This window comes from Macrosteles quadrilineatus, unplaced genomic scaffold, assembly GCF_028750875.1.
Source record: "Macrosteles quadrilineatus isolate MER2022 unplaced genomic scaffold, UCM_ALF_1.0 Scaffold_142__1_contigs__length_272657, whole genome shotgun sequence".
Lineage (NCBI taxonomy): Eukaryota > Metazoa > Arthropoda > Insecta > Hemiptera > Cicadellidae > Macrosteles > Macrosteles quadrilineatus.
Genome location: NW_026542735.1, coordinates 203,360 through 218,457, shown reverse-complemented (window position 1 = coordinate 218,457; position 15,098 = coordinate 203,360). Strand labels below are relative to the sequence as shown.

General features: G+C 40.3%; 1 protein-coding gene across 1 annotated transcript in view; it reads left to right on the top strand.

Moving 5' to 3' along the window:
* The window catches only part of LOC128982159 (bridge-like lipid transfer protein family member 1), an 86,066-nt gene that overhangs the window by 34,363 nt on the left and 36,605 nt on the right, over positions 1 to 15,098 (top strand). Inside the window, exons 26-34 of the mRNA XM_054401217.1 lie at positions 415 to 565; positions 794 to 960; positions 1,692 to 1,920; positions 2,795 to 2,978; positions 4,169 to 4,354; positions 4,795 to 4,935; positions 5,269 to 5,383; positions 5,922 to 6,043; positions 6,296 to 6,427. Coding sequence (XP_054257192.1) covers positions 415 to 565; positions 794 to 960; positions 1,692 to 1,920; positions 2,795 to 2,978; positions 4,169 to 4,354; positions 4,795 to 4,935; positions 5,269 to 5,383; positions 5,922 to 6,043; positions 6,296 to 6,427 — 1,427 coding nt within the window. The remainder of the gene's footprint in view (positions 1 to 414; positions 566 to 793; positions 961 to 1,691; positions 1,921 to 2,794; positions 2,979 to 4,168; positions 4,355 to 4,794; positions 4,936 to 5,268; positions 5,384 to 5,921; positions 6,044 to 6,295; positions 6,428 to 15,098) is intronic.

Genomic DNA, 15,098 nt, shown 5'->3' with positions numbered 1-15,098 from the left:
GTTTTTTATGACAGAATCCCTTTTAAGTTTTATTGTAAGGAACAACCAATTCCAAACCCTGGTTATATTCCTACCTAAGCTAACTGGACTATCTAGATAATTGAAGTTTTATTTTATTGGTTTCATAGGAAAGTAAGTTTAAGGCAAGTCTATCAAAAAATCTCTTCTCCCCCAGTTCCAGGGTTGAATCGGAATATTCATTTAAGTTTCTCTACATTTTTCCAACTTCCCGTTTCTATCCTTACCTCTCCTTTAATAGGAAAAAGTGTTTGCCGTTTTGTGAACAATACCATTTAATCCATTTTACCACTTCTTGATAACTATCCATTTACCATATCATCATTTTATAAATATAATTGATAATTTTGTTGTCCCAACCATATAACACTCTACTTCAAGAATGTCTTGTTCCAGGATACCTGAACCTGGGGGAGTCTGCCCCACTGGCTGCTCCAGGACTAGCAGTCAACAAGGAGGAAAGTGTCACTCCTAGGTGTTGGAAAACTGTGTACTACCTGCTGGACTTGTACGCCACCATGCCCGAGACCAAGACAATAGCACACAGGTAACTGGAAGTTCACTTTTGGTGCTGGTTAGTTTATGTTGTTTAAAAGACTACTGCGGAATCAAAGTTTTTTTTTATTTTCCCTGTCCTTAGACGCATTCATTCAGCCCTACCTAACCTTCTCTCTACCCCAAGTCATCTGCCCCTAACGTCAATCCTACCTCTTCCAAGTTCCAATCCATGGGTCCACCTTAAGTGTCCACGACTACAGTACAGTTTATTTTCCAGTCGGTTCTCCGTCGGAGGTGATGTGTCCGAAGGCTACAAAGGCAACAGGAAGTACGACATTCTGCCGGAGATCAAGTCCAATGATGACGTGGAAAGGGGGGAACATCCAGTAGCTTCTACACCGATCCCTCCACCCAACATCAACAACAGCAACCAGCGAGAGATCAGTAAGTTGTTGTTGTGTAGTACTTTGTAATTTAGTATGTTAGTATCTCATTTTCGTCGTCATCGCCAGTGACGTAACAATAAGGTGGAGCTTTGATAAGTCGGACTATTGGCTTTTGGATACCGAAGTAGACATTTCATATGGACCTGGCGTACCCAAGTTTTATATTAAATTCAAATTGAACATTCTCGAAAGAGCCACTCACCAAGGCTAAAAAAATATATTTTCCACCGAGGTTATTGGTTGGGAGGAGCGACCTGGTCTAGTGGTTAGAGTGCGGGACTTCGGTTCATGAGGTCCCGGGTTCAAATCCTGCCAAATCACAAATGGATGCTATCCAGTAATTTATTATTAAATTATTATAAGTGATAATACCGCATATATAAGTACATTACAACTTTAGTATAATATAAGTAGAAACAAAAAGTATAATACAATGCATATTATAAGTGACAACCCCTTTGTCTAGCCTGAAGTAATGTGAAAAACAATCCCTGGCTCGTGCCTAGCATCTTATGGGAAAAAAACCCTAGGTTTTTGGTACTACAATACTTGATGTACAGTGTACAATAAATTGTTTTTCCAGTTTGGTTAGGTAGTTTTTGTTTTTGTATATTACGCTGACATCTGTAGCTCAATTCACCTATGTCAGTTTCTATTCTAAATCTTGCTTAAGCTATAATAACATGAAAATGGGATTAACTTACTTTTATTATCTTTAATGTGTTGTAGGCCTGGCAGGTGAGCGGACACGTCTGGTTGTGCTGGCCGTAGCTAAGATACATCGCACCAGACTGTTGGCGACACTGAGTGGACTCAAGCTGGAAGCTGAGATCACCAATCTACACTCCTCACTCACTGTACGCAAGAAGACTCGTCCAGCCAGTCTGGAGTGTTCGCTGACAGGGCATGTAGGGAGGACCATGGTAGTGCTGCTGGAGGGAGTCGCACCTAACCAACAGTTAGTACATGATCGCTTCACAGTCATAACTTTGTTTTGGTGTGTTGCTAGTGGCTAGTGGTTAGCGTCTTTGGTTCAAGAGAGAAAGGTTTGATTTTTTATTTCCAAATATTTGGGTGTTTGAACAGTTTTTTTTTTAAATTGCAACTGGTGTTGATATTACCAAAAAGATGCTGGGTCTTGGTAGATCTATAAGAGAGAATACTCTATAAGCTCCAAAGAGACTGGGACGGTGATGTCGACCTGTAATCCAGCTACTAGGAAGTCACAAATTGTGGATATTTATAGGCATGCACTGTGGATGCGATACTCCCTGGTGTGGATTAAAATCTGCACTAGTGAGTACCCCCAGTGCTATCCTGATAAATAGACCAATTTGTTAATTACAAGGCAAAAATGTGGTTCGGATTCCAATATTATAGGTCCCTTAGTTGCCCTTAGGCTGTATGGGCTGTTAATTAATGTCGGCATTAGTCACTAACAAGACTACAAGATCGCGCCACTCATTCCTCACTCATATTTGTGTTAAAATACACACCTAGTGGCGTTCCCATCCTTAATAATTGATATAATTGATTGAAGAGCCATATCCTTAATGCTCAACCTATCAAACAGTTATTTTAAACTGTTAACATACTTGGCTAAGATTTTAAAGAAGGCTATTAGAGGCTTTGTAAAAAAATTACTTGGGCCTACAGTGAAAATTACTTGCACAGCTTACTATTCAATCTTTCGAGCTATCATTAGTGCTTTAAACTTTAACTTGTTTTGTTACATAAAGAACCGTGTCTTAAGCATTTTACTTAACACTTTTAATTTCTTCACATTCACTTCCAATCCAATACAAACTAACCTTGTGTTGGGGTCTGCCTAGGACGGTAGTGAAGGTGACGGTGGGCAAGTCTCAAGCACTCTACTCCAGTGTGACTCGCCGAGGTAGAGACAAGAACTCCGGTCTGTTGACCATCGGAGCCGTGGCCGTGGACATCCCTCAACACCCAGTGGCTCTGCATGGCATGATGACCAGAGGCAGCAAACAGCTGTCTTCCACACTACAGGTGGGATTTTATTTTTTCTCACCTTCCTAACTTTGGACGCTAGGCTCTTGCCAGGAATTGTTTACACATTTCTACAAGCTAGCCCTAGAGGCTTGCGGTTATGTCACTTTGACATTACCCATTGGTGATTGGCGGGATTTGAACTGGGGACTTTGGGGACCGAGGCCCTGCGCACTACCACTAGAACAGCTTGCTTCCCACAGGTGGGTTGGAGGCAAAACTGGTGCTGGTTCTAGGATGTTGCTGAAGAGTAAACCAGACAGTCTAAATTCACCCCCAGAATAGAAAAATGAACTTGCTATATCAGGGTGTCTACAGCTCCCAAAATTTATAATCCTAAAAAAGTCCCTGTTATATCAGCTTAGTCCCAGATGTCTCATAAACCGACAGAATTTTTCAATGTATCTCAAATTTGTATAACTGATGGTAAATGGTTGTTGAAATAATGAAGTAATAAACTGTCTAAAGCACGTGCAATAATACATTAGAGCAATGACATGGGTCTGCTTCAGGTGCTGCCACTAATATTTATCCGTAAGACTTTTTTTTCCAACGCCAGTGGCATTTAGCAAGAGATTCACAAGAGAATAAATGTTTGTGGATGTGCCGGGGATGGAACCCATCTCTCCCGCACCGAAGTCCGAGACACTAACCACTAGGCTAGCAACACAACCCTAGCCTACGATTTTGTTCCAAGGATCATCCTTGCTTTGCTTCTCATGTTCCAATCACAGGAGGTCACAGAATAAAGACCTAACCTAGAGCTCTCACTCAGCAAATAAAGGTTGTACTTAATTCTGCTAGTGTCTACACCAGAATCTATGAACGCTGTTGTCACTGGCTGGTGGTAGGAGAGAGAACTGACATCACTACACTGTTGCTATCAGCTGATCATCTATCCAAGTGAAATTTATACTTTAAAAAATCACATCGACATCAGCGCCACTGTATTGAGGTGTAGACACTAGCAGATCCAAATGCAATGTTTTTATTGGCACAGTGAGAGTTCTAGGTTAAGTCTTTATTCTGTGCCTGGACCCCTGTGGTTGGGCAAAAGCATAGATAAAAAAAGGTTGCCAATCTTTTCAAAGTTTTGGAAACTGTCTGAACTTAAGAATTGTTTACTAAAAACGAATAACGAGTAGACAAAATGTTTGACGTCATGGTTGAACTGTGAACTTGTTCTGTAGGAGCTGCGTGTGACGAGAGCGTCTAGCCGGATGTCCAGAGGTACGACGGTGGACGAGGTTGATTCTGCCCCACAACATTCTCCAGGGCATTCTCACACTGTGATGCCAGAGACTCACAGACATCACCTGACAGAGCCCAACATGCTGTTACAGCCGTTGGTCATGCAGTTCAGCGTCGTACTGCAGGTAAACCAATCTGTCTGCCCTTCTCTTGTTAAAAGCCCTTTAGGTCTAGTTTCGATGTATCAAAAAGCAACAGACTTTTCTCAGGATCAAATTAAGAAACTTTCTGATAACTAGGCAAGCTCTTAAAACCAAGCTATGCGTGGATATAAAGAGTTAATTTTTTAGATGTAGTATTAGGATCAGTTGCTGAGGGTCTATAAATCCTGCAACCTCCAAAACAGTAACAGTGGATAAGTTTTCTTCATTGACTGTACTTTTATATCCTCCGGTATTTAGACCTTTTTCTACTGCATGTTTAAACCCTCAGCAACAAGTCCAAAATGCAAATTGTATGCTGAAGCTCTAATCTAATTAGACCTTCTGGTATTTAGACTTTCAGCAACACTCCCTAATATATTGCAATTACAATATTACATCCTACTCATCTGTTGTTGTTGCAGAGTCTAAGCATCACTGCTGCTCTACTGCCATCACTACAAGCGCAGTACAAGATGGACCAAGTCACCAGTACAGGTGTCACTGGTAGCAAGGCCAAGTTTATCATAGATCTGCCGCATCACTCTCTGTCGTTCTCTACTAAAGTACAGGTAAATAACACAGTAGACAAATCAGTCAAAGCTGGTATCTTTCCAATTTTTTGTAGAGAAAGTTCTCTTCAGGACTACTAGGTAGCAACAGTAGGCCTGGAAACAACTTTATCTTCGTCTCGTGCCTTCCTTAGTTAAAAATACTGTCAGTGACAATGAACAAATATTGTCAAGTTTTGTGTCTCTTGTGCCAGATTCGACTGTTTCCCATTCAGTTAACCCTGCTATCCTCACAAAATGTCCAAGGAATTGAATTGACCAAGTATTACAATCTGGATGTAGTGTTAAGTTAAGATTGTTTTTCTCTACAACTACTCCATTACACAGGTGACAGAAGCCAATCTACCCTCAGAAGCCAGTATAGAATTGCCCAAGGTCCATGTTTCAGCGGAGTACGTACTGGACGGAGTACAACCTGCAGAAGGGCCGTTCTTTGGACAAGGTAATGTAACATTTGGATTAAGGTAATGTAATATTATTTTAACTTGTTAACTTTGTTTAGGAAAGGCTCTAGGCCAGGATTTTTTCTACAATTTAACTTGTTAACTGTAAGGGATTTGTGCTTTGCTGTCAGCCATCTAAATGCAATAGTCGCAGGGACTTCTGATTTGTACATCTATATAAAGTTTAGATTAATAGTTAAAATTATTTTTGTATTACAAAGCATAAAATGCCGTGCTTTAGTTAAGAAAATCCTACTTGTTTTATATTTATTCTTCTTACAAATATATGGATGTTGTATATTTATGTAGGGATGGACAGTATTTTATTTTTAGTTAGGGACAGTATTTTTAAAGTTAGTAAAAAGTACTTTATATCATACATACTTACACAATATATACGCATAAAACATTTTTAGTGCTCATTTTGTACCATATCTTTCCTAATATAAACATTGAGGCTTACAAATTTGTATTCTGTAGGTGAAAAATGATAATCATTGTGGCTTTTTCCTCCAACACAATAATTGGCTGTTTCAGATGGTGTAGTGTTAAGACATGGTAACTACATCAGCGCAGTGGCCGACATTGGAACTTTTGAACATTCTTTGACCACGGATCTGCTCAACCATCTGGTATTTGTGCAGAAAGTCTTCATGAAGGTTAGGATCAGTATTGCATTTTCTAGTTCACCAAATTATGTAGTTCTAACAGTAAGGAGATCTCTCCTATTCAAGGGGCTAAGCCATCCATTACCAGCTTGCCCAGTAGGGCAATAATAATCATACCGTTGGCCTTAATGCAGTGTCTACTGCATGTTCAAAGGGTTTATTCCACCCCCTGATTATAGAAGAGGTTCCAGACAGCTGTTTCGAATAAAATTATTGTTTTCCAATGGATTTTAACTTGTGCAGGAAGTGAACGAGGTGGTACAGAAGGTGTATGGAGGGGAGAAACCAGTTCCGTTGTGGTTTGAAGATTCGGACGATTCCTCCAACTCATCTACGGTGAAACAGATACTGTTTACGTTAGTCATCAGGATTAAGGTATGTAATGCTGTAATGAGTGGATAAAAGAATTTGTATGAGGAATTGATAGACAATGCGATGCAGCGTACACAAATTAAATTTAAGCAATCTATGATCAAGAGATTAGTGTGTGTAGGTGAGTTGTGATATTTGATATTGGCTCAAACCAAATAGAGGCTAAATTTTACCCAAAGTCATAATCTAAAGCCAAATGAAATTATCATTGGTATTGAAGCGTCTGTTCAAACCATTAACAATTTAAGATAATGCATTATTTGTTTGTTTATGTTTGTTTTAACAAGGTAGCAATTTATAGAGAGAATTCTAAACACTTTTGAGATAAATTGGTCCAAACCCCAAAATCTTTGTGAATACACTACGGATGAAACCTGCCCTCTCTCACTGAAGTCAGCTCTAGTAACAGACCCTTAACCTGGTTTTTTGTCTTGAAGATACAATATAATATAATAATATGACTAGGGGTGTGCGATGCAGCATATTTTTTTCGATTCGATGCATCGATGCGATTCAAAGAATTTCGATTCGAATCGATGCGATTCGATTCGATGCAGCACGGCATGATTTTCTTCAAAAATTAAATACAACATGTGTTTCTGTAATGGATCCTTTACCTTAAAAAAAGTTAAAGTAAAAAATGTACTAAATAAAATTATGAACAAGAGGATAGTTGCTGACCTAACCTCATTAATGGACACTGCTAATTTTATGGTTGGCCTAAGGAAATTCACCCTTCACTAACAATTAGAATAAGCCTATATATCAATAAAGCAATCGTTAAGTTTATTATTATTGACCTGTATTAAATAAAATAGAGTTTATTTTATGACGTACGGTAGTATTGTTACTTAGTTTTCACATTTATATTTGTTGGCTTTCAATACTTCTGGTTCATTCTTAAATCAGCACGAACCAAAAAAGTTGATTATCATTGTTTACTGTCTATTTTAGTGATGGTCGGATCCGGATATCGGACTACCGGATCCGCCGGATCTGAGCTAGAACCGACGCCCGATCGTATCCACAAAAAATCGGATCTTGGGCTGGATCCGGTTTTAATGGATCCAACTTTATTTATACTATTAACACAAAATGGACGAGTATTCGAGATTTTAAGTTTGAGTAAAGTACATTATAGAAATAAGCACGAGGTAGTTGTCCTAACCTATTTTTATAGCTGTCACGACAGAATAGGTCAAATCAAAGCAGTCGCCGGCGACTGACTGGCAATGGCAATGGTATACTGACTTGACACAGAATAGAATGACATGACCGGTAGTGATTTTGTTTTAAAGTAGGCCTACTGTTTCACAATAGAAAATTTCACTACTGAACTACGTAAGCAATAAATTTATGTTTATAAAAGTCAGAATAGAAACACTATAAAGGCAAAACAATAGACGGGATGCAGGCGTTGTGCAATGACCTTGAAATGAGCGGAATAGTAACATTGAGTAGGGGAAGGGAAGGGTGAGACCTTTGAGCTATATTTAGACTAGACTCTTGTAATGGTTAAAATATTACGAGATCAGAAAGCGAGCGTTCAGACGATTTCAAATGTCCCGCGCAAGGTCATTAGTTCTCCGAGCGGCCACGTACTGCGCTAGCGTCGCGACCCCTATAAAAGCCGCGCAGGACAGGGGACAGTCGGACTTGAGTGCTGGGCGAATAGCTAGCAACATCTCCCTTAGGTCGAGGGCGGAATAGCCCGGTAATAACCAGTGGTGGAATAACCCTGGAAGCGTCGAATACTAGGGTTAGGCTGAGGGCGGAATAGCTCTCGGACCGCGAGACGATAGGTCGAGGGCGGAATAGCCCGGTAAATACACCAGTGGTGAAATAACCCTGGTAGCGTCGAAACCTAGGTGTTAGGCCGAGGGCGGAATAGCTCTCGGATCCGCGCATATCCGTCGCGAAGCCGTAGGTCGAGGCCAGTGGTGAAATAACTCTGGTGTCGTCGAATAGTAGGTGTTAGGCTGAGGGCGACAATCGAATCGGTTAAATTGTAAGTATAATTGGTTTTAATTCTAAGAGTGAAACACGGTAAATCCATTAATTAGAAGTTTTTATTTTATTTTCGAAGTTAATATTTTTAGTTTATTTACGACCAGTGTTTCACTCACGGAATTAACGCCTAATTATTAATTTTGTTTAAATTAGGGCCTAACCCGGGCAGTAATGAATGTGTCATTCACTGAAAGCTGATGCTTTAACGACCATATCTGAGCCCATATTTTAAAACTTAACTATTATTATTACTACTAACCCTGGACTAACTCAATTAGTTTAGCTATCCGAGGCCGACAGTACAATTTTGTCCCAGGACGAAATTGCACCGTCACAAATGGCGCTGCGAACAGGGACTTGGTAATTATATAGTTATCGATCGTTAATTTTTGCCATTTTTGGCTGGCGCCCGAACGGTTTGTTTTTCAGTGAGTAAGAACGGTAAAAATCGAAAATGCGAGTTTTACAATTGTTCTTAAATATTTGGTCTTATCTTCTCTGGCCCGTATACTACGTAGTTACTCCGAGTAAAACTATTGCGGAAAAAACTCTCAGGACTACGTCGAGCACCGTGAGTAGTGCTACAAGTACGGGTGCGATATCGAAAACGACCAAATCGATCGAAACGACTAGTACTTCAACGATTACTACTACCACGAGTACTGGGGCGATATCGAAACCGACCAAACCGATTGAAACTACTACTGCGACAGACGCAATGTTAGCTTTGCCGATAACGACACAAGCTGTAGAATTAAGTTCGAAAACTCCGCCGGAAGAAGATCCTAGGACAAGTTGGATAAGGTCGTTAAATAAAGACGAGCTTAAGCGAGAGATGGATAGGTATGGGTTAGATTCGTCGGGAACAATGGACGAATTAAGACGCCGATTCTCGAAGTTTTGGAAAGAGGGAATTCCCCGAGGAAACCAGCAAACTCCAACTTATGATTCGGAAGGAGAGGCGATTTCTGTAGCGGGAAATCAGTTGTATGTTAGGCCTAGCTCGATTGATGTGCCTAGTAAAATACCAGGTCACGTGACCACGAGCGAGGTTAATAAAATTAAAGAAATTTTAGGAATGCCAGAATATGTACCGTTCGAGGAATTGTGTAAATCAATTGCAAATTTAACACGACGATCGACTACTTACGATACTAACTATCCAACACAACCAATGCAAGGCACGGGCGGAGTAACTTACAGCTCGGTGCCTATTATGAGTACGCAAACAGTTACGTCAAATATGCCTACTGTTAGCAAAATGCGACATTTGCCGGACGAATATAATACTACGCCATCAGTTTGTAGTATTGTTAGAAAATGGAATGTGAAGTTTGACGGACATAAAGATCCCATATCATTCCTCGAACGACTTGACGAGTTAATCGAAGCATACGGGATTAATGATGACGAGATACTTAAAGCACTTCCCGAATTGCTTACCGGTACTGCACTTTTGTGGTACAGAAATGGGAAAGATTTCTGGCCAACATTCGCGACGTTTAGAGACAGTTTCGCGCTACAATTTCTGCCACAGGGTTATCAGCGAAACCTTGATGAAGAGATAAGGCGGCGAACACAGGGCGAAAAGGAGCCTTTTAGGGACTTTGTAGTTGCGATAACGACGTTAATGAGAAGGAAAGGCGGGCTTTCGTTACAACAAAAGCTGGACATTATTTTTACCAATATGCGACCGGACTACAAGTTAACGATGAGGAGAGGAGAAATATTCTCTCTTGAGGAGATGATTACACAGGCGACGCATGTTGAAAGTTATATGCGTGAAAAGTCGTTATATCGTCCGCCACCGCCGCCGTCGATGGCACTGGTACCGGAAACAGCTTATCAGCCACGAAAGCAAATGGAAAAACATTTTGCCCAATCCGTCATTAATGTATCAGAAATAAATACACACGAACGCGAGAATGAAGGAATGCGGGACGAAGTAAATAAATCATTGCATCATCGAAAATACAATTTTAACCAGCGGTGGAATAACCGCATGGTTAATCAAAATAGCGATAACTACAATACACGTAGGCCGAATGCCGCGCATACCGCAAATATCGCGAGTATAGGAGAATGTAGGCAGGGGAAACAAACTGCACGACGACCGATCACATGCTGGAATTGCGATAAAATAGGGCATTTATACAGAGATTGCCGACGTCCAAAAGTTTTAAAATGTTTTAACTGTAAAACTGTGGGTATTAAAACAGTCAATTGTAGGTGCAATCTGGGAAACAAAACTCGGACTCTGGTGGTAGGAGCTCATACCCAGGTTACACAAAAACCCTCTAGTTGGAATGATTGGTTGGAGCGTATTAAAATATTTCCGACGGGTTTTGGGTCAGTCAAAGATCCCACGGACAATCGGCCGTACGTTGCGATTTCTATTTATGGAAAAAGCTATTTGGCTCTTTTGGATTCTGGGGCAGCTATGAGCCTGATTAGTTCCAAAGTGGCGAAACACTTGGTAAGTTGTGAAATTAGGCCTAAGCCAGTTTCTATTGAGACTCGATTTGCGGACGGTACTACAGCGAAACAAACTGAGCTTTTCGAGTTTGAGGCTACGATTGACGATAGGAAAAACGTTTTAAATGCAGTCCTTCTACCTTCGCTGACTAGCGATGCTGTTTTGGGAGTAGATACGCTACATAAACTAGGCTTGATCACGTACAACGTTATAACTTGTCATTTGAAACAAGATGACGAATTTCAGGTCACGAATCGTAAAGAGACTGATAACAGAGTTGCCGATGCGTTGTCACAAAACCCCGTTAAGCAGCCACCGGCTGAAGATGTACGAGTCACAATCTGTCCCATAGTCGCGCATTTCAAGCCATCGCTACAAACCTCAAAGGTTACCGAGCAACCAAACCCAGATCGTGGGTATCATACTTCGTTTGCGAAAGTAAGCAAATGTCCGTCTTCATACGACAAATATACTTCGGAATTAGGAGAACCAGAGCGTGAGGTTAAACATGCCAAACGGATACGGCGTTGTACGAAATTGTACGATGACACCCAAAAAGAACCTCCGAACTGCTTTTAGACAGGCTAACCTACGGAGAAGGGATGTGTGGTACAATGTTAGTCGGTCCGTTCTAAAGCAAACTCACGTGCTCTCGTCGAAAACCGAAGCTATTACGAGTCGATTGGTGCCGAAATATGAAGGACCCTGTTATTGTCATAGGTCGGTACAAAGTAAACCCCCCGAATGGAAATAGAAAAAAAAAGTTTTAACAACAAAAGAATATTGTTTTATTTTATACGAGAGTTTTCCTTTCAGTTATGCGAAACGATGGCACCCATTGTTGATTTCTCTGAAGTGAGAGAATTTTTTTTTCGTGCATTTTTTTTCTCACCCCGAACTAAAGAGGGGGTGTAATGGTTAAAATATTACGAGATCAGAAAGCGAGCGTTCAGACGATTTCAAATGTCCCGCGCAAGGTCATTAGTTCTCCGAGCGGCCACGTACTGCGCTAGCGTCGCGACCCCTATAAAAGCCGCGCAGGACAGGGGACAGTCGGACTTGAGTGCTGGGCGAATAGCTAGCAACATCTCCCTTAGGTCGAGGGCGGAATAGCCCGGTAATAACCAGTGGTGGAATAACCCTGGAAGCGTCGAATACTAGGGTTAGGCTGAGGGCGGAATAGCTCTCGGACCGCGAGACGATAGGTCGAGGGCGGAATAGCCCGGTAAATACACCAGTGGTGAAATAACCCTGGTAGCGTCGAAACCTAGGTGTTAGGCCGAGGGCGGAATAGCTCTCGGATCCGCGCATATCCGTCGCGAAGCCGTAGGTCGAGGCCAGTGGTGAAATAACTCTGGTGTCGTCGAATAGTAGGTGTTAGGCTGAGGGCGACAATCGAATCGGTTAAATTGTAAGTATAATTGGTTTTAATTCTAAGAGTGAAACACGGTAAATCCATTAATTAGAAGTTTTTATTTTATTTTCGAAGTTAATATTTTTAGTTTATTTACGACCAGTGTTTCACTCACGGAATTAACGCCTAATTATTAATTTTGTTTAAATTAGGGCCTAACCCGGGCAGTAATGAATGTGTCATTCACTGAAAGCTGATGCTTTAACGACCATATCTGAGCCCATATTTTAAAACTTAACTATTATTATTACTACTAACCCTGGACTAACTCAATTAGTTTAGCTATCCGAGGCCGACAGTACAATTTTGTCCCAGGACGAAATTGCACCGTCACACTCTCACCACTTCCCAAATGGCTGGGTACGGGGATTACAATAGCAGGTTTTTTCCTTGCCTGGTTTGACTTTTGTCTTTTTGTGTAGGAGATTTGAATAATCAAAAAATATAATTTGAATTGACCACAATTATTTAGCATTGATAATACAATTTGCAAGGGACCAGGAGGAAATAGAACAAAACACTAAAATTAATAGAATAACAAACAAAGTAAACAACAAATTAAATACAGAACACGGTGATTTAACACTGTCACTGTCACTCAATTTTGTTGTCTAGAAGGGTCGGTGAACTAATCAATAAATAGCCAAAACCAGTTTCCTCCCCCTCTAACCACCACCCCTCCCCCCTAAGCCGGGAGGCCCAACACTTTGTCCTTGAAACACCCTAGCCTCTGAAACAATAAACCCTTAGGTGGGCCTCTTCACACTGGGCCACCATGGTGGCGACACCGGTGGTGACACTGGTGGCCGGTCAAAATGCGCATGGACCACCAGCTCAGCCACCAGTGCAGCTGCAGCCAGCTCACAGTTGGACGTCGAAGAGGCAGGTGCTTAGCGTATATATTTTTTGAAATTGTGAAAACATAAGAAAAAAACGTATTTTTGTTCATCCGTTTTTATGAGATATAAGTACCAAAGAGACTTTTTTCATTCACTACCAAGACCTTAGAAATAACCCTGACACGTTTCACAATTACTACTTACTCAAGAATGAGTGTTTTAAGTTTTGATGAGCTTCTGGGGCGTCTGAAAAATAAAATATCTCCAGAAGAGAAACTGCTACTAACGTTGTGGAAAATTAAATAAAAACATATTTAATATACCATGTATTAATAACACTGTAATACCTTGACTCAATGTATACATTGCAATGACGAAAAGATGTAAATGAAATAGAGTACCTATACATTTTGTTATATCAATAAAATCGTTTCCCCATATTTATTACCTTAACAACTTCAAAAGATTAGTAAACTAGTATACTGAGTAATGCTCGCTGGTAGTGACTGGTGGCGCTGCCAGTCGCTCCAATGTGAATAGTCCGATAAGAAACCATGGTACGACGTGGTGGCGCCACCAGACTGGTGTCTCTGAAAATCGCAACCCCGAGCCACCGCATTTCTGGTCGCGCGGCCAGACGCGCCACCAAAGCTCAGTGTGAAGATGTCCCATTTAAATCAATGCTAATGTAACGTAGCCACCATGGTGTCGCCACTGGTGTCACCACCATGGTGGCCCAGTGTGAAGGGGGCCTTCACCTGCGTTGCTGTTTTGACAACAGGTTTATGAATGCGTTCACTATTTTTCATTTTCCAGAATTAACTATCAATTATTATTATTTGCAAGTTACAAATAGGAAACTACATGACATTATGGTACCTATTCAATGACCCATGTATAATCAAAAATTTATAATTGATTACTTATTTTGATAATAAAAAGCATTCATTACAGCACACAGCACTTATTGATATATATATACTGTATATATAATCATCAAAGTATCTGTTACTTTATACAAAATAAAATAGGTACAAAATTGTGTGGCCAGTCAAAATTTATAAACAAACATTTTATTCTATAAAATACAGATGGTAAATAGGGGTTGGTTTAAAGGAAATAAAATACAAAACAGATTAATTAATTATTTTGATAAACGATAGAAAGGTTATGGGATTGATTGAACTAAAATAACCACAGGGAATCTTAAGTAGAAAAGTCGTCAACCACAATCTGTTTAATCAGTACATCGTTAGAGAGAGAGGGGGGGGGGGGAGAGAGAGATAGCAGATAGGGGCGTTTGATAGGGAATCTGAAAAAGTAAACCAACAAGGAACAACGACGCGACAATACTCGTTTATAACCTTATTGTCAAATCTAGGTCTTTGTAAGACAAAAGAAAATCACACCGTTTTAAACTTTAACCTAATTTTATACTCTTTACAAACAAACACGTCCTACATAACGGTTCTTGATATTTATCAATGTATCTTAGCAATCGTCACTTGCTCCATTGAAACACGAACGTCGATTGGCTGACATGACAGTGCAGCGTGTCCTCTCGACCAATGAGAACTCTTGTTACATACTTTGATTTATCTTAGATGGTCAACATTTACCATTCAATATAATATTACAAAATCGACATGGACTATGCGTATGGTGTTTTTCAATCAAAACTTATGTTATAGTAGCACTTAAAACTTCACTTAAACTCTTAAACTAGGTAGATAGTACAGATATAATATGGATCTACTTTTTGGTGCAATAGGCAAGTGCAAGCCTAACCCTCTGACTTCGATGTTGTAATTGAATCGAATTTTTCTAATGATGCGTAATGCAGGGATGAAACTGAACATTTAGACAAGTTTAGGTTATTTATTTTGTTCTAAAAATAAAAATAATACATTTAAAGATCTGACTTATTGATACAGA